The 23103-nt window shown below is 45.0% G+C and overlaps 6 protein-coding genes across 6 annotated transcripts; 4 read left to right on the top strand and 2 right to left on the bottom strand.

The window, feature by feature from the left end:
- Positions 1-142: 142 nt before the first annotated feature.
- On the top strand, positions 143-644 carry LOC121591663 (cuticle protein 19-like). Its single transcript, XM_041912403.1, has one exon. The coding sequence runs from the start codon at positions 196-198 to the stop codon at positions 562-564; it is 369 nt and encodes a 122-aa protein (XP_041768337.1). The 5' UTR covers positions 143-195; the 3' UTR covers positions 565-644.
- A 1144-nt stretch (positions 645-1788) lies between these two features.
- Positions 1789-2232, bottom strand: LOC121592303 (cuticle protein 19-like). Its single transcript, XM_041913702.1, has 2 exons — positions 2193-2232; positions 1789-2126 (listed from the first exon to the last, which is right to left on the bottom strand). The coding sequence occupies exons 1-2, from the start codon at positions 2230-2232 to the stop codon at positions 1789-1791; spliced, it is 378 nt and encodes a 125-aa protein (XP_041769636.1).
- A 1407-nt stretch (positions 2233-3639) lies between these two features.
- Positions 3640-4259, top strand: LOC121591647 (cuticle protein 19-like). Its single transcript, XM_041912384.1, has 2 exons — positions 3640-3710; positions 3773-4259. The coding sequence occupies exons 1-2, from the start codon at positions 3702-3704 to the stop codon at positions 4175-4177; spliced, it is 414 nt and encodes a 137-aa protein (XP_041768318.1). The 5' UTR covers positions 3640-3701; the 3' UTR covers positions 4178-4259.
- Positions 4260-4867: 608 nt separating this feature from the next.
- On the bottom strand, positions 4868-5759 carry LOC121591645 (cuticle protein 19-like). The gene is made up of 2 exons (XM_041912382.1): positions 5666-5759; positions 4868-5573 (listed from the first exon to the last, which is right to left on the bottom strand). Exons 1-2 carry the CDS (start codon positions 5672-5674, stop codon positions 4998-5000), a joined length of 585 nt encoding a protein of 194 aa, XP_041768316.1. The 5' UTR covers positions 5675-5759; the 3' UTR covers positions 4868-4997.
- Positions 5760-9095: 3336 nt separating this feature from the next.
- LOC121591646 (cuticle protein 7-like) lies at positions 9096-9962 on the top strand. The gene is made up of 2 exons (XM_041912383.1): positions 9096-9164; positions 9256-9962. Exons 1-2 carry the CDS (start codon positions 9150-9152, stop codon positions 9787-9789), a joined length of 549 nt encoding a protein of 182 aa, XP_041768317.1. The 5' UTR covers positions 9096-9149; the 3' UTR covers positions 9790-9962.
- Positions 9963-12293: 2331 nt separating this feature from the next.
- On the top strand, positions 12294-21959 carry LOC121593653. Its single transcript, XM_041916218.1, has 3 exons — positions 12294-12571; positions 18357-18443; positions 20648-21959. Exons 1-3 carry the CDS (start codon positions 12557-12559, stop codon positions 21722-21724), a joined length of 1179 nt encoding a protein of 392 aa, XP_041772152.1. The 5' UTR covers positions 12294-12556; the 3' UTR covers positions 21725-21959.
- The last annotated feature ends 1144 nt before the right edge of the window (positions 21960-23103 follow it).

Here is a 23103-nt window from a genome sequence, read left to right as displayed (position 1 = left end):
AATGTAACGCCCACATGCAAGGTCATGCAATAACTTGCCAAACATAAACAAAACGAAAGGAAACCACACATTCATGTCCAACTCGCTTCGCTTCGTATTTAAGGCCTCATACCCAACTCAAACGCCATCAGTCAACCGCCAACCACAGCTCAATCTACATCCAACCAATCCACAAACCAAAGAAACCTTCCCAAAATGATGAAGATCACGATCGTCGCCCTCGCTCTGCTGGCCGTCGTCGTTGCTGCTTACGAGCATGAGGACTATTATTCGCATCCTAGCTACAAGTTCGAATATGGTGTAAAGGATCCTCACACCGGAGACCACAAGAGCCAGTGGGAACATCGGGACGGAGATGTCGTCAAGGGAGCTTACACTCTAGATGAAGCTGATGGAACCAAGCGAGTGGTTGAGTACTCGTCCGACAAGCACAACGGTTTCCAGGCTCACGTCAAGCGAGTGGGTCATGCTGACCATCCGGCTGTCTATGGACACCATGAGGCTGGACATTCGTACAGCCATGGACACGCCAGCAGCTACGCTAAGCTCAACCAACATCACTGAGGAATCAGAGCATTGTGATCTATAATCATCTTCTTGAACTGTCATTATGATCTTATCTGTATAAATACATTTCATTTCATAAGCTTTTTAAAACCAACTGACACAAATTATTGACACTCCGAAATTGTTGTATTATTAGATAATTCTTCTAGTTAAATAGAGTTTGCAACTGTTTGTAAAGTACATACTTCTAAATTGATCTTCATGCTGTTTTGCTAAACTATGGAATTGTTTGTTTTGTTTTGAAACACTTAATTTAAAAAAAAAAAATCTCATTTTCAACTATCGCATACTTCTATTTTACGTCTAGAGAGCATCGCGTAATGCGGGTAATTATAATTTGGAAATTATAATAAACTTATATAACTTTATTAACCAAAACATGTGTCTATCGTTTCAATGAGTGGTAGTTTCAGCACAACAGTGTATATTTACGAACATTTAGAAACTAAACTATCATCGCCAATAGCTGTAATAGGTTATTGGGTTAGCAGCGGCAGCTCTTTCCTAAGAACCATCAAGACCACAACACCACAAAAGAGAGACCATCCTTCACACCAAGATCAGAGAATTCTATCACTACTTCGGATCGGACACACCCGGCTCACCCAAACCTTTTTATTGCAAAAATCCTGCCCATCACTATACATATTAAGCTAATGCCATGGATATACTGCGGAACACACCACCAGCAAATTGGACCACAGCATCGACCCCATCCTCTCACCAGACAGCGATTGCCAGCGAAAACTATTAAAATTCCTAGCCTCTATGCACAACTAAAAACACATGTAAAACAGTCAAACATACTGATGTAAAACTAAATAAAATCAACGGATAGCTTTAAATAAACTAAAACTACCCGGTATAAGGCATTTGCAAGCCACAAATAGCTTGCGAAGAAGAATGTTAGATTTTAGGTTTAAGAATTAATCAACCAGTCAAAGATTCAAAGAGTCAAAGAAGACCGATCGGCCTGCCTGTATCACTAACGGGATTGGCTTTCAGTGACTTACTAGTCATAACTCTAATTGGGATAATCAGTCTTATGCGTATAGGGACATAAAGTGATGACGGAACAATGAACGAATAAAATGAAGAAAATCATCTCATCAACTGAATTGATGTTAAAATTACCCAAATAATCATTTTTATCTAATTAAAGCCAGTCGAATTCATTTGAACTAAATTTAAAGATTTATTGCCAAGATCAAATCCCTCTGTTTAGTTGTACTTATGCAGTTTGCTGTAGCTATGACCGTATCCATGATTGTATGATCCACCATATCCTCCCTGGTGTCCATACACTTCCGGGTGGTGAGCATGACCAACTCGCTTCACATGAGCCTGGAAACCGTTGTGCTTGTCGGACGAGTACTCAACCACACGTTCAGTTCCGTCAGCCTCGTGCAGGGTATATGCTCCCTTGACGACATCTCCGTCGCGATGTTCCCACTGGCTCTTGTGGTCTCCGGTGTGAGGATCCTTTACTCCATACTCGAACTTGTAGCTGGGATATGCGTAGTAATCATCAACTGCAACTGTCACAGCCACCAATGCTGCTAGAACAAAGAAAACCTAAGATGAAGAGATTGTTAGTAGTTTTGTATATATTTTTTAATCTTTACTTCTTTGAAACAATGAATCTACAATACAGACCTTGAACATCTTGATGATGGTTAGAAGGTTTACTGTTTTACTGCAACGAACAAAAGCTGAATGATGTTTATAGCTGTGTACACTGGTTCTTATATACAAACCCGGTCAGAAAACTTGTGAAAGGATACAAGTTTCATTTAGTTACCTTTTCATAACTGACAAGTGACATTGCATGTTCCGAGCACATAAGGGTTTGAACAAATCGCAAATGATTTCACACTGTTTAAAGTTTCAAATGATTTTCGCTTACTTATTTTTCTTTGGGGTGGAACATCAGTGTTTGACCTGTCCCAACCATTTTTACTGAGGTTTCTATGCTTTGCTTCTTTTAACGGCTTGAAAGAAGTGTAGTTGCACTATTGACAATCTCAACAAACGATTTTTGTCCATTACCAAAACTTAACAAATCAATTACTTCAATCAATCTTTTGCATTGTAGTAGGGAAAACATCAGGCCTGTGGTCAATAAAACTCTTTCGCTATCTTCTCAGTGCTTTCCGCTTGCTAAACATGATCTACCCCTGTAAATGCAATCCTATACAAACATAATGTGTAAACATGAGCAGTAATCTGATCCAATTTCACGCCCAGTTAACCACACATATGATCCCACCTAGCTAATCTATGAATAACACCGACTAGGTTTCCCTCTCATTCGCTCTAATCATTTTTCTTTTGATCATTTCATTTCCTCCCGCAAAATGTGTTTCACAAAATCTTTACGTCTGGTGCTTTATTCACCAGTTTTCATTCATGCTCTCCGATCGCCGTTTTCTTTCAAGGTTTTATTTCGTAGAGGAAAAAACGTCCCAGTGAAGCATAAAACATAACGCTCAAGAAATAGACACAAACATACAATCGTTTCAACAACACCGTACCGAACCAACTAACCGTCCACCCAAAACCACCAGCCAAGGTCAAAATTCACGTAAAATGGAAAAATAACATTTTCGCCTTGACTAACCTTGGGCGATGGTGTTTGACGCCTAACCAACAAAAAAAAAAACGACGGTTGTGCCTTCCATATTACGTTATGCGGCCACGTTTGGTCAAATGAAGAAATAAGGGGGAGGCGAAAAAACCCGTTAAACGCATCGACAGACGTTTGGTGCTAAGGTTTGCGTACTCGAAACCACATGGAAATGTTGCGAGTTCGAGTGATGGCTACAGCCATGGAACGCTGCACGCCCACAAATTCCGGCTGTCGCATGCCATAACCAATCGTCCTGTCACAGAGCTGAACCACAAATTAGCAAAATCGAACCGAACGATTGTCTGATGGGCTGGGCCACTGTCTCGATGCGTTAATTAGTAAAATTTTTATTTCGTACAGAACGCAATCGTGTCAAGCGTGTTTGGTTGGCGAGCTACGACAATATAAATACTCGAACTAGCCATTTAGAAACCATCATTCAGCAGCCGAACGTTCTTGCAAACAGTAGCCAAAGCTAACTAATCAAATCACTTCTTTAGCAAAGATGTTCAAGGTAGATATTCAGCAGCAAATCCCTGTATCATGATCTTCAACAATAGTGTATTCTACTTTCAGATCATCGTACTAACTGTCGCCTGTTTGGCTGTAGCTGCTTCGGCTCAATACTGGGGCGGAGCTGGATATGGATACGGTGCGGAGCATCATGGCCATCACGATTACTATTCGCATCCCAGCTACAAGTTCGAGTATGGCGTGAAGGATCCTCACACCGGTGACCACAAGAGCCAGTGGGAACATCGGGACGGAGATGTCGTCAAGGGAGCGTACACCCTGCACGAGGCCGACGGAACTGAGCGAGTGGTTGAATACTCGTCCGACAAGCACAACGGCTTCCAGGCTCATGTCATGCGAGTGGGTCATGCTCATCATCCTCAAGTGTACGGACACCACGGAGGATACTATGGAGGATATGGTCATGGATCGGGCTACAGCTACAGCAAGTTGGACCAGCATTTCTAAGTTGTTTTTGATCTTGCAGAATCAGAATCGGCGATATGTGTTTGGTTGATTGTTCCTGAATAAATCCATTGTTGACGTTGCATACGTACCTTCATTATCTTCTTCTTCTTTTGGCTCAACAACCGTTGTCAGTCAAAGCCTGTCTGTACCAGTTGTGGGGTTGGCTTTTAATGACTATTGGAATAACCTCCATAGCAGGATAATCAGTCCTACGTATGGTGGCACGGTTTGGGGCTTGAACCCATGACGGGCATGTTGTTAAGTCGTACGAGTTGAGAACTGTATCACGAGACCGGCTAGACTTCCATTGTAATTACCGTTATTGTTGGCGAAAATTGAATCTGTTGAGTGGATTGAACACATTCGTTATAAAATCATCGGGGGTTTAATCTTTGGTGCAACCATATCCCCCACACATTTCCTCCATTCCTTTCCACCATATCATTCACAAAAATTGGAAGTTTTTAAACTTGCCTTTAGTTAATGATTTAATGATTTGCCACATCACAACCTATGCAGCAATTAATTACATTATGCAATGCAGACATACAGAATAACCGTGGTTGACAGTAGTGGAGGAATCTTGAGTAATATTTATATGATGGTAACTCCAAGATACTCAGAATATGATACCCTGAATATGATAGCACAAAAAAAACATCAAAGACGCATATTTACGGTACGAATGTAACAGTCTTTGGGTGTATTTAGAAACCAGTACAAATATAGTGTACAACTTTCGCTTACAAACAAACTACAACCCCCTTTTCTTCAGGTACACAGGGTTCAGGATGCTGCAGTGATTGAAGAACTTTCCCTCCTAGTAGCCCTTGCCATAACCATACCCATGATGTTCCGGCTGCTGGTGGTACTGATGGTTCGCATGCTTGTATTCCACATGCTCATCCTCCTGCTGATGATGATGATGATGGTGATGTTCTTCTTGCTGCTCCTCATGTGCCGGCGCCACATGATGGTGTTCCTTTTTCGGGATGGGCGAGTGTTCGATCCTCTTAACTACCGCGTTGAATCCATGGTGAGGATCGGCGGTGTACTCGACTAAACGCGAGCTACCATCAGCATCCAGCACAGTATAGGCACCCTTCACCACATCACCATCGCGTTCCTCCCAGTGCGTCTTGTGGTCACCGGTGTGCGGATCCTTTACACCGTACTCAAACTTGTAGTTGGTCGGTGCGTAGTAATCAACGAAATGATCCTGCTCCTCGTGATGGTGCGACGACTCGTGGTGATGGTCTTCCGCCGGTGCCGCCTTTGCCGGTTCGTCTGCGGCACCATGATGGTAAAACTTTCTAGCGGCATACTTCGAGCTGTAATGGCCGCTACCGGTATAGGCAGCGGTCGCAATGGCCACCAGGGCAAAGCAGCTCACAAACTAAATGACACGAAAAGAAAGTTGCTAATTAGCGATACCATTCTATTGAGAACACTCACTGTGCCCACGCTTTACACTGTTATCGAACTCACTCGGAACATTGTTCTTCACCACACGAAACACTAAAGCACTGCAACACTGAACACACGCTGTACCCGAAAGTTTTGGGCTGTCTATTGTTCGATCGCTATCGATTGAATGGTACCGGCTACATCGCCTGCAACCACTTTATATACTAGTAGTCGTATTAAAAGGGTGAAAATGGTTAATCGACCGGGAGAAAGAGCACGGTCGCAACACGGAGACCTCAGCCAAGACCCCCGTCGAGTTAAGCTAATCGTCAGTAATCTCACCGACGCCAACGGCATGCTCCCGATGTGCAGGCGTACAAGCTTATGCCGCTCCCGTACTTACACTGGCTGAGCGAGTTACATAAAAACAAAAAAGTTCAAAAGAAATTATTGTACCTCCTTTGACGTCGCCCGATCCCGATCATGTCAGAGCTTGCGGAGAGCGAGAGAAAGGCCCCAGCAGCGCTTTCTGGTAGCAGTTACAGTAATTTAATTAGCGCTCTGTTACAATCGATTTGTGGCGCGGAACCGATGCCATCGAGTATAAGAAAGCTCTTACAGACACACGTACACAATTGGACAACGGCAGCAAGCTTCCCCAAAGTTGAATGGGTGCTTGTTGGCTGCTCTTGGTGGATGAGTTTTTACCCCAGTACATGTAGCTGTCTGCTAATCGGGCGAGCACTGTACCAAGATTGGATGAGATCGTGATGAAAATCGAGCGTGAGAAATGAACAACTTGATACTGCAAACTGTTCCGGATTCGACGTTATTTGCCACACCGAGGCCCCGGGTGATAAGTTTATCGACACATGAATAGATTATCGTTTGATCAAGGGAATCCAATGCTCGAAACACATTTCCGCCTTTCGTCTCAAAAAGGAGTAAAAGTAATTTCAAAGCACTTTTAAAAGGGACTTCTTAGACTTATAACTGACTACATAACATACACACATTTTAATAGAAATTTAGCATAATTGCCATGTAGTTTTTATAACATCACGAATCTTTACAAAAAGAGTCACAATAGCTACTGTCTTAAACAAGTCAATCTGCAGACGAGAACATTGAATGATGATCCTGGATTGAATTCAAACTCGTTTCAACACAAAAATATCGCTATTTCCTACTTAATTTAAAACACGAAACAAACAAGGCAAACTGCAGACCAAGAGTTCATTATATGATTCCGGTTTCTTCAGACCTCCTCCAAACCTTTGCGCTAATGCACTAACAAACCAAGCAAAATTAGCGAAAAATTATCCCAGAATTTGCCGGCTATAACATGCGATTGTGACAATAAATAATCGTCGAACAACTGGAGCAGCTTACTTTCCCCCGTCAAGCTAGCAAGTTTTCTTGCCGTTGCATTTCATACAACAAAATCATAATCCACCCAACCATAAGAGGTTTAACACGAAGCCACCAATAAGCTGCCGCCCGCCGAGCAGCACGTGCCCGTGCATTATTGGCCGTACAAGTGATCGTTTAATCCGAACCGATCGTTTTCCCGGGTGCAATAGCTAGGCCCGCCGGACGAACGTTTCACTTTCTGATGAAGTAATTGACATTTTATTGTTCATTCTCTTTTGCCTTCGCAGCCACCACTCAACTGTAACGCCCTTTAAAATCCAAAACACCACGTGATCTACTAACACCATATGCCTACGGGCTGAAGTGCTTCGAAGTTGAACGAGCTAGCGAGTTTTTTATTCCCTCCAACAACGCTATGCAAATCGAACCCGTTTGCTCAGCAAAAGAAAAAGATCCCACGCCAAATCATTTTTCTGCCACCGTTGTGCCAGACATGCGTAGCAGACTCCGAGAGAACTGCCCTTTTTTTCGAACGTCTGTGAGAAACCATCGGCAGCATATTCTTCTTTTGATGTCAGACTCGTTGCACCAGCAAATCGACACCCTCACAAGTCGTTTTTTTTTGCGCGTAAAACTCCTAGCGATGGAGATTTAAACGCCGCCGCCGAAGCACGGGGAGGCCTGGCAAAGCGCGTCGCGAACGAAATTGAGGCAAATTTGCAATCGCTTTGAGGAAGAGCCCGAGCATAACTGCTGCAATTTTGCGCACCCGTTTGTGCAACCGATCTGTATCTGTTGCTCGGACTATTGCAAATACCATGCTCTTCGAGCCGAATGATTGAAAAGAGTGAACCCATCTTCATCTCAAGACCCGAACAGCCACCGGCGAACAGTGTTACATAGAGCGATCGGAAGAGGTTGGCGAAGATTTGGGGGGATCGGTACAAATAGCTCATTAATCGTCTCGGTAAACGGTCGATAACACAGTAGTGATTGCGGAGAAGATGGGTACAGCGATAGCTAAATAGCTGGTGCGTTCCGCGGGCAAAATAGCAAACGAATCGAATGCTGCCCACTCTGAAGCGGTCTTTCCGTGTGAAGACCACAGTGTACCACGCAAACAAGTATCCGTGGGATAATCTTTAAAGACATTCATCATCTCATTGATTATGGAGTTGGATGGGTTTGTTTGTACAGCGAAAAGTTAAAGGCGTGAATTGATGTTTGAACAATGCTCGTTTCACAATCAATGGTGCTATGATTATTTATAGAATTAAATGTACTCCAAGACAATCATTGAAACCTAACAATTACAAGACAACACAACATGAGCTTAACAATGCCAAGACCAAATAAATCAAAATAACTGAAAGGTATCACAAGAAAAAACTACTTCAGAAAGAAATTTAATGAGCAAAAAAAAGGAAAATATAAGTATTAAAAATTTTTTTGTGATTAAGGATATTTCTTATTTCCTTTAAATATTCAATTTTGGTAATAACTTATTTTACTTTGTTATTAGACTCACACCTATGCTCGGTACTGATTAATGAAAACACGAATAGAAAAACTATTGGACATGCAATTACTTTACTTTTTTGTATCACACATTCGTGCCACCTTCTAAGGTGCTCCAATTTTGGTATTTCGACGCCAACCGAATGGAAGACACCGATTGTTTGCTGACGTGTTTCAAACCCTTCAACCCTTTTCCGCCCTTTCCAGAGAGACCCCGCCAATCATTCTCGCTTTCGACAATCACAAGAGGTTCGTGCAGTATTCATTCCAACCGCTGCCGATCACAGACAAGTGGCTGGTGGCGTGCTGGCGTCGCATTTCAGCATCATGCGAACCGTTCCCTCATGTCTCGTTCACAGCGACCCAGCGAGTGCGTATGGATGGGACAGAACGGTGCGCAGAATTGCCAATTTTCCGGACCCGATCTCGCGGCAAGTGTAAACAAATTCAACGCACGAGGAAAGATTACAATTCTCACGCGCAATGTAACACTTACGACCGGCGCGTGTCTCATGTGTGCTTTACTCCACACGAGGCAGCTTTGATTATGGTAGGGACGCGCCTGTTTAAGAATGGTATATATATTGAGGGTCTTTAGTGGAAAAACATATCAGTACAGCGGTAAACGCAGAGCTAAATAGACGGAATAAGTGGTTAAGTGTCTTCTGCCAAAATGAACGTGATATCGGTAAAGTGAACGAACTTCAAACTAATCGAGTGCAAATATGAATCTGGGAAGAGTAAAGTGTTAATCTAACGCAAACCTTGTTTGTTTGTAGGTGATTTCGTTGGTGCTGGTGGTGGTAGCGGGTGGCAGTGCATACATTACAGGCAACGGGTACAATATCCAGACCAAACACTCATCGCATTACTTTGGCAACGGGGCGAATGCCATCGATTCCTATCAACCGTTGGGCATCGGGTCGGGTTACAGTGAGGCCGGTGTGATTGGTTACAAATCCTCCCAGGACGGTGCCTACCCGGAAAATGGCTACGACTACAGTGATCACTACGCTTACCCGAAGTACAAGTACGACTACGGTGTGCAGGATGCGCACACCGGGGACCATAAGAGCCAGTGGGAAATCCGTGACGGAGACGTCGTCAAGGGAGGTTACACGCTGTACGATGCTGACGGTACGAAGCGCGTGGTAGAATACTCGTCCGACAAGCACCACGGATTCCAGGCTCACGTCAAGCGAGTGGGCCATGCTTACCACCCGCAGGTGTACAAAACGGAACACGGCATTTCTGGCGGTGGCTACGATGAAGCGGAAGGTTACAGCTACAGCAATATTAATCAGCATCTGTAAAGGGGCTGCTGTGTCTTAGCTTCCTCTCTACAATAATTTATTTACCTTATTCAGTATCTCTCCTCTTGCTTCTTATGCTGTGTACTGCTCGAAAGATGGCCGTATGAATGCGCAACGACGAAAAAACGCCTGAATGTATGCTCAACGTAGGACACGTGTTTCGAGTACGCAAATATAACAGTTTTCTTTTCTACTTCTGTTTGTTGAGTTTACTAATCGATGTGAAAATCACACAAAAATGATAATTTCAACTTTAAACCTGGAATTGTTAAAATAATTTATTTCATATGTTTGTCAAATGTTTGAGGTTTGATTTCTCTCTGAAACATTTATAATATTTTAAAAATCAAGTCCCTTGAACGCAATACATCTTTCAGTATGTTCAATATATCAAAATATTTTTCAAAATTTGTTATTCTGTTTTGCAAATTATGCCAAAAATACACAAGGCTTGGTACCATCTGTATATTCATACACCAATAAAAAGATTCACTTCTTTACAGCATTCATAACAATACCAACGCATAAATAATGAGCAATTCTACCAATGTTGAGGTACATATATCAATCAGTGCTCAACCTTTACTATGCCCGTCTGTCTATTTGCCTAGGTCGAGGGAGATTGATTTGCATAGTGCACTGTACAATATTTCTGCATTCGGCGATGCATAACGGTCATGGCTTCAGTTATGCTGTCTTTTCACCAAGTCAAAAGTAGGAGCTCAGAGCTATACATTTTCTGATACTTTGCCATCATCACCTTTTCTCCATATTGCTTGTCAGTGGCAAACTTCTATCATTCCCATCAGCTCAGCTGATTAAGCAATTTAACCCGCTCGGACAAACGCAAAGCCCTTCTATCGCACTAGGAAAGATAATGACCAGCTAGTTGCTGCTGCTCCTGACCAGCATTACACTCACATCACTGCCCTTTAAATCGTTGAACCTTTGAAAGCGACCGTTGTTACTAATGTTGCTGCACAGCAATGCTGGAAAACTGGTTCCATCCCTGCGGGCTACGCAAGCCGGTTACTGCCTGGCCGTTGAGTTTTCCATTTCACTCGCCGATGCTGCGTCACCAGCAGTTACGCACGCCATTGTAACTGGCCCAACGAACTGGCCATTTTCCCTTTTTTCGCTTGTACGGCCAACCCACAAGGAATGAAGGGAATTTGGCCCCGACCCTTGGTTGGTATTGGAACTACCATCGACAAAAGGGCTTGGTTGCCATTGAAAGAAAATTGTTTTTCCAGCGAACAAGCGGAATAAGGGTTCGTCGGGTTCGTCGCTTCCAATTGGCATTCAAGTCTATTGACATAGATTTCAACCCGGCACAGATAGATAAGTATTTTGCGTTTTTTAGCAGAAACTGTCTGGAAAAAATAAGTAAAATAAATAAATATTGTCAATCATATAAAAATATCTTAATATATATTTTTCATAAACGTTTTATTCTCCCTCCTGAATAAAAACAAATATTTTTATTTCTTAACCAGTGCAACAAAGTTGCAATCATTTTATCTATTTAATGCCAATCATTTTTTGTTGGATGTACGTACCATCTCTCCCAGCGGCACTTATTTCGAAGCTTTCATCTAATTTATCTCAAACCGTCACATCGATTTAACGTCCCACAATCATCATTAATGCCAATGCAAAGCAAACCAAATGTGCAACACATCGCCCGTCACCACATTAAACAAGCGTAATGTGGTGGACAAAGCGTTGCACCCGCATGTAGAAAGGGAAATTCATCCCGCTGATCGATATCCCAGAGCACGGGTGCGACGCCAAACGGAAACCGTGCTACGGGAAAGTGCTGCACGGCTGGGAAAATGCCAATCGGAACGACCCGGAGAACCGGTTGGCCACTTTCCATTTCCATCAAGCGCATGCATGTGTGTGTGTTTGTTTTGTTGCCGAATGGTCGGGATCATGGGGACGGGTGCAAGATCAAGGCAACAACAGTACACTCCTTTCGTGCTGGCCGCTGGTTCAAGCCACGCAGAGCAAAACAGAGAAGGGATAGTGAGCAAAGGGATGGTTATGGCGCTCGCACGCCAAGAGGATGCCATTTCCACCACCATCAACTGGAAGGAAGTTGGTTCGTGTGGTTCGCAGCTATAAAGTTCCTTTCCTTAGCCGTAAGCATCCCGCCTTACGCGTCGTTATAGGTGTGTCTCTTTCCTTCCCTCGCACCCGTACACGACTCGTTCCAGTGTGCCCGCGTGGTGATGTCACTAACAGGTTGTGGGTTATCTGCACTCGCTGCATCGCCTAAGCGGGAGAAAGGCTTTTACTGCCGCCCCGTTCGGTGGAAACTTCGCTCTTGATCTTGTCGAAGAAAAAAACAACAAACTATCGCAACGACAGGGACAGCGCCGAAACGTGGCTCGCCAGCCAGCCAGCAAACGTTAGCACGTGCGCCAACACTGTCGCTCCGCCAATCTCGACGTATATAAACGGGCAGTGAAGATGCACACCGGTTGACTGGTGAAAAGACCTTCAAACCGTGCAGACGCTCTGTGTTGGTGGAGCGCTTCAGTTGTGTACCGTGTGCCGTGTGTAGTGTTTGCGCTCTAGGACATTCTATGTTTGTTTTGTCTGGTGAAACAAGGGTGACAAGTTGTGCATAACCATATTGAACACAAATGTACCACAAAGGACCTCATATTGCATATTTGTGAAAAAACGAAAGGCCGTACCGTAGCCCTCTTCTTCTGTTCCCTGCTCTGCCCGCACAACTTACACATTGCTGCGGGTGAAAATGTTGCTGCCCAAGGTGAGTTGCTGTTGGAACTGTAAATCAACACAACCGACAATGAGCGCCGGTCGCTACCCCCCGAGCACACGGGCAGACAGATTGACAGAGCTAATGTGCGATAAGTTTACAACATTAGGAAGGAATAAAAAGCTGAACCGTAGCTGGAAAACAAATCTGACGCGTTTGCATTTCCCCCCGCGGGTGAGCGCACCATTGCAGCAACACCAACACCCGTTCCATCCGAAGTGTCGCCATGCATGGTTTTACCACTGTTGTGTATAAATAACATAAAATATGTGTGTCCGTGCTTGTACATCACCCTACAACCGTACGCACACTCACACACTTACCCTCCTAAGACATGGTGGGCAAAACTGGCACCTCGTTTCATGCTAAATGTGATTTTAATCTTACATTCGTCAAAATGCGGCCACCTTTTCACCGCACTGGGTGGTTCAGAACGCTGTGGCGCTGTGTGGCGACGCGACGTGAAAACGCTCTCTGACGGATATGGCAAGCAAAACACAAACCGTCCACTTCGGTCGTGAGCAAGTGCGTCTGTGTGTTTTCCATCCCAAACTGAGCAGCTCTCAAGTGGGTGCACGGGTGGAAAAGGTAGCTGGTAGAAATGCAGCGGGGAAATGCAAAGCGGGAGATAAATCGAACGCTTAATGGTCGGCGCTGGCGGGGCAGGCAGTGCTTTCGGTACGCATGAAAGCTGTAATTACTTCTACGCTTCGAGTGTACCGCGTACGGGCAATTGCACCGGATCGACTCAGTCTCCGTCCCAGTATGTTTGCCCAGCGTTTGCCAATCGCGTCACCACCAACACCAATCGCGCACGGAGCCCCCGATCGGTTGGAGATAGCCGAGGAGTGTGCAAGCGCATACAATTAATTACATCTACATCACGGTTTGCTGGAATGCTGACGAAGAGCGATGGAAAAGCTCGCTCAAAAGCACGCTCGAGAGCCTTCTTAAGCTTATTTTATCTCATAAAAGTCCTCTTTGCAATTGACACCAAACTGCCAAACAAAACGTTCAAAAGACAATTATTTTCATCGACCGCACACACACAGCGCCTTTGTGTGGCACTCAAAATGGGAAGAAAAGATCATTCGAATCATGCGCAAACAAACAAACGCGATCGATTGCCCGCAGCTATTTTTCACACACATTACGCAGCCACCATTACCCAACGCTGGTTTGGTTTGATTTGCAGACCCCAGCAGCGTGGGGAGCCGCTTCGCAATTTGCGTGTTTACTGTTTAACACTCAATCGAACCCCTAATCATAGCGTTTATTCCGATGCTGCACCCCGTACGTCTCGCGGCAGCTCAATCAATCGATCGATAGAAGCATAATTCAATCCGTTTTCCAATTCGATTCGAGCCGCATTCGAACGCAACCGAGATCGAGAAACGGATGCAGCGGGGGTTGGGAGGGCACTAGGGAGACACATAATTTCGTTCTCGTGCTAGCAGGTCGTTGCATCGTAGCGGGCCAGTTTTTAAAACACTACCTATTAGTGTTGATTAGAAATACATAAAATTTAATCAGCGCGGCATAATGGTGCGAAATTAAACACTTCGCTGAGGTACGAATTACGAAACGGAATGAACTGATTGGTACGATCGTTTTGCACTTCGTTATCAATCATTCCAACTGTCCAGCCCGATTACCCGATTTGAGAGTCTAGAAATAATGAAATTAAAATGCATAAACACTGGCACACCGTCATGCTGATTATGTAATCCTTTTCTTGTTTCCTGGCGTCCACAAATTGCGTCCGACAAATTCGACACAGCACGCGCCTACCTGACCATCACTTCCGTGATGCTGCTCGATCTCCCATCGGTTCCCTGCGATCGAGATTCCATCGATCACTCGCGCAGTATCAATGCGCTGCCATCAGCATTACACAATCGTCAAGCTGGTAAAGCACACAACAAATGCAAACAAAACCTGGTCACTGCTCCGTTTTCCGGGGTATTCCACAATTCACCCAGCTTCGGTAATAGCTGTCCGGGCACGGTTTCGTTTTGGACTGGTTCTTGTACCGATACAATGATAACACCAGGGGCACTAAATGCATGTGTAGGCTGGCCATGGTGTAAATGAAGATGCGTTAAAATGCTAATTTAATCGCTTCAGCCTGTCAACGGAGTTGCATTTCCTGTCGTGTACTACAAGACGGTGGCGATGAGACGTTATTGGAGGGATATCGAGCGCAAAGGAAATAAAGTTTGCTAGTTTATTACTACGGAAGCATTCAGTGCATCAACTTGATGATCATTTGGAATTTTGATATGCTAGAGAACATGATTGGAATTCATTCAACTTTTAATCGTAAATGTGAGATTTATTGTATGATTTCTCCCAAAAGCAATCCCAAAACAGACAAACAGACCCACAAAGTCGATTAGAAAACATCATCAGCTCCTAATGTTTTCTAACCGTCTTGTACAATTATCCTAGCTTTTTAAATTGCCTCCCATCGACGCGATAATCACGTCCGACAGCATGCTGCTGCTTTAATTAGCTCGCCCGATCGAGCACACAAACATCCCATTAATGTTTTCCCTTACAAAACGCTTCCTTTGCGCTTTGCTCACCCATCGCCCAACGGTCCCTCGATGGAAGTGGTTCCCCAGCCGGAACTGACCTACCTCAGCTGAACATACGCTCGCAAAACGATGCCTGGGCATGATATGCTGTAAATAAAACGCTTTTCGCTCTTGCACACATTTCCTCAGTGTTTGGATTTGCATGTCGTCTTCTCGGCCATTTTTCTTCCGACACCAACTGACCACTGCGACAGCGCCTACAATGTCGTAAATGTTGCATTAAAATGCACCACCTGGCCTGGGTACGCGATTGCATCTGCACCGTGTACCGGCAGGCGCATTACAGCTCACTTTCGCACGATCGCCTCGCCTGTTCCGTTCCGGTGTTCGTTTGCGGTAAAAATACCAGCATTAGGAGCGGGAGGAAGCGTGGAAACGATTTAGTTCCATCTCATTTTGGGGACACGGTGCCCGATCATGCACCCACACCTTGGTAGGCTCGGTGCGGACGTTTCACTTTCGGTGAGGAATTATTCAACAATTGCATATGCACTGTGGCGCTCCCGCTCCGTGTGCCTGACAGACAAAAAGCATCGTCGTCTATCGGTAGCGTTTGGGCCGCGGCAAACTCGTTTTTCACCGTCCCATTTTGCGTATTCCGCCAACGGATTGGAAAGCGGTGCAATAAAAAGCGAAACAACATCCGGTGGGCCGGGACCGGGAATTATGCTTCCTTCTCGCGAACCGGTTCCGTTCGTGGTTTCGTGCGATGTTTGGGCGCCGTACGGTACGTACCGATGGATCGTACACACGTGCGAATGTTTTGCAAATCGTTAAAGCCGAACGCCGAAAGGCAATGGGTAAGATGATTATCTTCTCACTGCTCACGAGCCCATCCGGCACATGTCATTCGGTAGAGTGGGAAGGGTGAATTAACAGCAGTGACAACGATGTGCCAAAGTTTCCGCAAAGGGCCGGAAACGTTTCGCGCACATTTGCCGATTGCTGACAAATTGTGCTTCGGGCTCGTCGCTTGTGGTGTAATATGTTACACAATGGGTTTGAAATGAATTGCATAATCCGGATGGTGTCATCAGTTTTATTTCCTGTTTAGAATATTAGGGAAAGCTTAAGCAATTCATTCACGCCAATTAGCTAAGCAGCTTTATTTTAATAATAAAAATGAATTAAACATAACTTCTTTCATAGTTCATGTCTCTAAATGTGTGCCAACTTATTGATAATTTATTTATAATTTAATTATTCCAATCCCGATCATTTCCCATAAATATGATTCCAGCTCTATTGTATCATTAACCTTGATCATCCTATTCATTAACTATTGATCATCCTATAAGAATAATTCATGCGAGGGAGAATAAATATTAAAGCTTATCCAAAAGCTTATCTTCTGTATAGTCTCCACTGCAGCCTCTGCAATTTGCACACTCTGCACCCTCTGTTCGATAAACGCTCCGATCGATTCCCATGCAGAGACTGTCGCCTCGTAGCAAGGATTTGGTTAGCTTCGTGTTCGGCAAAGCACGACTCTCATATAGACCTTTTCACTATGTACACTTTTAAACCATTTAGACATTTTCAAACTTTGCGCTTCGTTCTAATTGGCTTTTCATGTGAAACTTTATGAGCATTTTTTTAAATTATGGCTGTTTTGGTTTTAAAGTTTGCCACTAGATTAGTCAGTCGCGCGTGGTACACAAGTCTAGACAAAATTTTATAAAACGTCATGGCCACTCAAAACAGAAAAAAGCAAAGAAGAAGAAGAAGACTAATTAGTGAAACACATTTTGTTAAAAAGCCTACGTCTCCTTCAAAATAGAACTCCATTTCATGTTGAGTTTCAGAAGCAGCAAGTATAACAAAAAAAATGGAAAAAATATTTTTTGTAATAAATTCAACTCAAGCTAAGTTTCACAAAAATGAAACCATCCACTGCTTAGAAAACTCATGTCACCACTCATTCGTTTCCATTCTTCGCACTTCATTTGTGCAAGGTCATCTCGTTGCAGCGCCTAAACTGCACTGAAAGTGACACACCCCAAAACTCACATTCCTGCTTCGGCCTTCGGAAAGCGTCCGCCTGCAGACACGCGATAGGTCACCATTTTTAGTCACAATGCACAACCGCCACACCACGCCAGCCTGGCCAGGCCAAAATTGAAAGCAATTCTAACCGAAGCAACTGGGGACGGTCCACCGAAAGGCTCTGTTGCGCTTTCCCGCCCCTGTAATGCAGCAGCGGCCTAACACTTCCAAATGGGCATGTATTTCATCAAACTGTCACACACACTGCTGCTGCTCCAATTGTTGCACACCGAACCTTTTATCACAACGGGGGCAACGCCAGCCACGTGAGTGTACCATTCTTCGGCAAACTGAACGCGACCAATCGGCTGGTTCTGGTGCCGATTTGAAGATTTATTAAACGACCTTTTACGACGCGCCGGGTCGTACTGGGTGCACACGCGGGCGCCAAATTAATAACCATCCGCCAAAGAGAACGAATACAGGGGTGCGTTTCGTGTGCCGACCGCACACGGGCTCCGGTGCAGGTAAATTTAGAGTTTAATTGGCTGGGAAACGGACCCGCGGGCTAATAAATCATCGAGGAAATTTCTTTGACGGTTTCGACCGCGAACGCATTGCACGAGATGTCGCTAAACGTATCGAATCAGTAGATTACAGTTGTCAGCGGTCATTTAGGCGCGCACAGTGATAGTCTCACGCTTGAGTCATGCAATATTGCGTTTCGCTGCATGTTCGGGCGCATTTGAATCATTCTGTCGCCGAATCGTTTGACCGAATGATCCAAAACTGGGGCCTCTACCAGTACCAGTGGGTTCATAAAATTGGGTATTTTTGGTAAACCTTGTAATGCTTTCTGATTCGTCAGGTAAATATTAAACAAAGCAACGCCATAAACTTCCATTCTTAATCCATTCTGATAATTCCATTCATTATTACCATAATCAGCTCACAGTGCAAGTAACGAAACAAAACGAATCGCAAAGCAATATATGCAACAAGCTCATGAAATAAAAGCCAAACTCATATTCCATTCGTTATCACTTAATTATCTTTTTCTTTATGGCAAGCGTTTACCCTGTAATGACAGTGCACAACGCAACGCAGACAACCTTTACATCACTAGACAGAAAGAGAGCAAAAGCGAACTTATAAATAAAATACACTATACCCCATTATTTCATCCACAGCATTTTCTAATGGCGATACTCGCCTCGGCCAGCATCGGTTTGGCATCCTCCTATAAGGACTCGCTGCACGCCTACGCGCCAGAATACGTAAGTACCTCCCAAGCCGACCTTGACCGAGCTGGCACTACACGCACACCAAACGCAGCGCGAATAATTAGCGCACCAGCAGCGCTACGATCTCGTTAGGCACGCACCTAGCTTCACTTTCCATTCCGGTGCAGCTTCCCGCAACGCGTCACGGACCCATAAATTTGGCACTTTACGACCGCGACTCCGTGCGGTACACAGGAATGTCACCAACGAGGTCAAGAGTGGCTTTAAAAATGTGATTTACTTTTCTGACGCCAACGGAACGCGCACCACGCTGTACCGAAGCCCGAGCGAATGCTCTCATTTACCACCGGTTGGCGGTTGCGATACGCGAATGCAAATGCAATCGAACTTATCTGCATTAAGCAATAATGATCCTCCATCGATGATACAGAGCAGTGTGGCTCGTTCACATACAACCCCACAAGCGCAGTTTGATTGAAACCGTTCAAATAATCGTCTTACGCAATGAGCAAAAAGCAAAGGCAAATTTAAAAAAAATCGCTAAGAGTCACATTATCGCTTGCTGCTATCCGCAACTTTTCTGTTTTTATCCATTCGCCGCAGTGCAGTTGCATAAGTTTGCTCGCCTAATTAATCCCAAACCAATCGTAAATGGTACTCGTCAACTTTTTAAGACACAAATAAGTCACCCATGGCTGACCTGCGTCAATAGTTGCTGTACCATGTCGGATGCAAATCAGGCTCTAGCAACACCAGCATCTCTTATCTCTTCCTGGTCTAAAACGCACTTAGCGACCACACCACCTAATGGACTGCCTCTCTATCTCTCTATTTCGTTTCGTCGCCGCTCTGAAATGAGTTTAAAAAAAAAACGCACGCACAAACCATTGCATCGTTCTTAAAATAAACTAATTTGCAAACCCGTGTCCCTATCACCGAACCGAAGGACCTCCACCCAGGTCGAACTTTACGCGGAGCGCATTTGCATGACGCGTGCTCGTGCGCTCGTGACGTGTCACGTACGCAGAATTAAATTTCTGTATGTTCAAACCCTCTGTCGGTCGGATTTGGAGCGCCATTTAACACCCCGTAACAGCGACAGTTGCGGCGGGTGCCAATGGGCTGTGAAATAAATCAATCGAAGGGAAGGCTCACGACTGCTGTCAAAACTACGCCGAGGAAATCCCGAGGACATCCGCGAAAAGCGAACCGACTGCTCCGGTGGGCGATAAATAAAATCGCAAACTGAGTAAATTTTTTTTTCAATGTTTTGGAGAGCGTTTTCAATGCACACATGATAGACGAATGGTATTTGCGGCTGAATGTCACAAACGGGGTGCAATCAGGTACGGGTTTTGTGCTAGATAGCCTTTAAATCGTCAGTTAGACGAATTTAATCGGTAACATTAATGATTTATACGTAACGTATTGTAACGTAGCGTAACGTCGATAAATATGCTACCAATATCAGACTTTTTCAATTTACCGTTCTGTAAGTTATGAATTAAATGAAACTTTCATTTATTTTCTTTAAAAAACTTCAGAAAAGAGCATGCTAGAAATTCAAACACGCGATACAGCCTACGGAATTTACAGCGTAACGAACATAGCACAAATCACTCGGGACCTGCCTTATACAGACGGTATCTAATAAATATACATCGTAATCGAAACCTAAATGTACCTTTTATTACACATTATATTTAACATATTTTTCTAATTAAGAAAATTATCATAAACTTCTCACCGCCCGTTCACGCACACGCTACATTGTAACGCTACGCGAGCAGTTCGGCCCTTATGTCCCCTCCCCCAGTGCACAGTCATCTCGACCAATATTGCATTACGCTACAACAGCAAGATAGCAAACGAACGTGACGCTAAGAGTGCGAAGACCTACACACCTTGTCGCATGGTAGGGGTTGAAGGAGCAATGGGTGGCGACCAAGTGATGGTGAATTAAATTAGACCACACAGCACACAACGGCAGCTGTGTGTTGCAGCGCGGTTTAGTAGCGGTACGATGTGGTTACGAATTTCATGTGAACCTCATTTAAATGCATTCCTCCGTGATTTGCACGTAATAAATTATGTACATTTAAGCGCTACGTTATGATCGAAATGGCGTGGTTTTGAATATGTAAACAGTTGACTATCTGAAAATTATGTTTGGATGTTTCTATTGATGTATTTATGTATGCTTACCTTCGTTTTCATCCTCTTCTCCGTCTCTGCAGGCCCATCCTGCCTACTCTTTCAGCTACGGCGTCAAGGATCTGCACAGTGGCGACGTGAAGTCGCAGTGGGAAACGCGTGACGATGGCATCGTGAAGGGCCACTACAGTGTCGTCGAACCGGACGGCTCGATACGTGAGGTGGACTATACGGCCGATTCCAAAACCGGCTTCAATGCGGTCGTAAAAACTCACGGCCCAAACGCTCATCCCGTGCGGGATCCTCACGATCAGCACGAGCACAAAACGCATTACTACGACGAGCATCACTCGCAGTCGAAGATTAACCACTTCAGCAAGGGCCAGGATCATCTCATTCTGAGCTCGGATCTGCCCCAGCACGAGAAAGACATCGCCGAGATCAGCGAGAAGAAGCGTCCCATCCCTTCGATCCTGGAGCTGAAGCCACACGTCAACCTCGAGAAGCCGCTGGTAGCGTACAAACACTACGAACCACCGAAAACGATCTTCCAGCACTACTCGCACGACGAGCTGAAGCCGCACTACGTCACGGTGGAGACGGAACACAGCCACAAGCACTACGTGTCCGACTCGGCCGACTTCTTCTCCGAGCAGCTGGACTCCGACAAGGACCTGTTCAAGCCGAGCATTCGCATCGAGGAAGTGAAAGCGCCGGACCTATCCAAGCTGAAGCCCATCTCGCCCGATGTTGATTTTTCGCATCTTTCCGAAAGCGATCTCGGCCCATACTACACCAAAGACAGCTACCGACCGTTCGCACAGTACAACAATCACGTGTCGCACCCGGTCACGCTGCAGAAGGCGAAAGTGCACGCCATCCAGGTGGACAGCAAACCGAAGAAGAATCTGCTGAAGCCGCTGACGACGCCGGGCCTGAAGAACTTTGCCACACCGTCGGTGTACAAGTTTGCTGCCCGTGGACCGGCGCGGCCCGACTACGCGAGCTACTTCAAGTCGAAGGGAAGCCGCCAGGCCCGCACCGGTCCGGTACTGTTCCATCCCGATGAGCAGAAGCGTGCGTCGCAGCGAATGGTACAGTCGATGCTGTCACGCCAGCACTCGCGAAACGTGCCCGTGTACGCGAAGAACTATGCCTGAAATATGCCGGAGGGAACAAAACGGTAAGGCGTATAGTGCAATAGAAGCCCGGACTGTATCTGCTCTGTTGGTGTTTTTCGTCGGAAGGGTGCGTGAATGTCCACGTACATCAGTGATACACTAATTTAACTGCAAACAATATGGAGTGGAACAGTTGCACGAACCAACAGAGTTTGAGCAGGTTGATGGGCTACGTTTAGAATGTTAATATTGTTATCTATTTAATAAATGTGAATCTTAGAGTAAAGGATCTATTTCTACTTCTTTGGAGAGCAGACTTGTCTTATAGATGTTGATAAACGCAAGATACATATCTATGCAATTGCAGGTATATTACAATATTCATAACTTCAATTATAAGGCTGTATAGTACGATAACAGAAGCACTCAGACATAATCAATAATGTCTTTCTAATTATCTTGATATCATGGCAAGTACATGCCACTCTATACAGCATTCAACAGTTCCTGGTGAAAGTGTTATTACACTTCAATGACCCACTGTAACAACCCGGACACGATCATTCCTTTCATAATCACATTCTTAACATCTGAAAACAGTCTCTAATTATCACCCAATGCAAAAAACCACTGCGTCACACAAGGAACTTAGCACGGCTAGCACCACGGTTAATCATACATACGAATGCTAAGTTGTTCTTAGCAGAAACATTGTAGCTATGTGCGCCGCAGGCTAGCAAGACGCAGTCGAGAATTACTTTAATAGGCACAATATTGATCGAGGTCTAGCAATAACCATTAACCGTGACACCAACGCGACCAGTTAGGGTGGGCTCTCTCTCCTCTCTATACCTCCCTCGAATCCGTATCCGGAATCTCGCCAGCATCCGGTTGCCTGACGTAAGAATGGTATCGATCACCCTAGAACACAGTCCGCCACCCACGCTTGGGCTTCCATCTTTGGAATTCCATCTCCAACCTAATTATCCCTTCTTCCTCGTCTTCGTCTGCTCGGGCGTCCTCGGTGCGAACCAGCCTGATCGATCGTGTACAACCTTCGATTCGACCAACCAGGCCAACCGGGTGGCCAGGTGCCGACGGACCGACGGTGACCGAGAGAAGTAGCCTAATAATTAACACGCAACATACCGAGCAACTGAGCTGGACAACCGTACGCAGCCGGATTCTATCGCTGCCCCGCGATGCGATGGTGGCAAACAGGCGACAACCACAGCAACAAAGCAGACATACCCCGCTTTTTTTGCACGCACTCCTAAACATTTGTGTGGCAGACATAAATCATCGACGTTATTGGTCCAGATTTGTGACCGGAGTGCTCTGGATTCTTTTTTTGCATGCGAGAGTGTTCTCTCTCTCTCTCTCTGTCTCTGTAGGGTGATTTTGTCCCATTTGCAACT

The sequence above is a fragment of the Anopheles merus genome, chromosome 2L, assembly GCF_017562075.2.
Source record: "Anopheles merus strain MAF chromosome 2L, AmerM5.1, whole genome shotgun sequence".
In the NCBI taxonomy this organism is placed as follows: Eukaryota; Metazoa; Arthropoda; class Insecta; order Diptera; family Culicidae; genus Anopheles; species Anopheles merus.
This window is presented reverse-complemented; position numbering and strand designations above follow the sequence as displayed.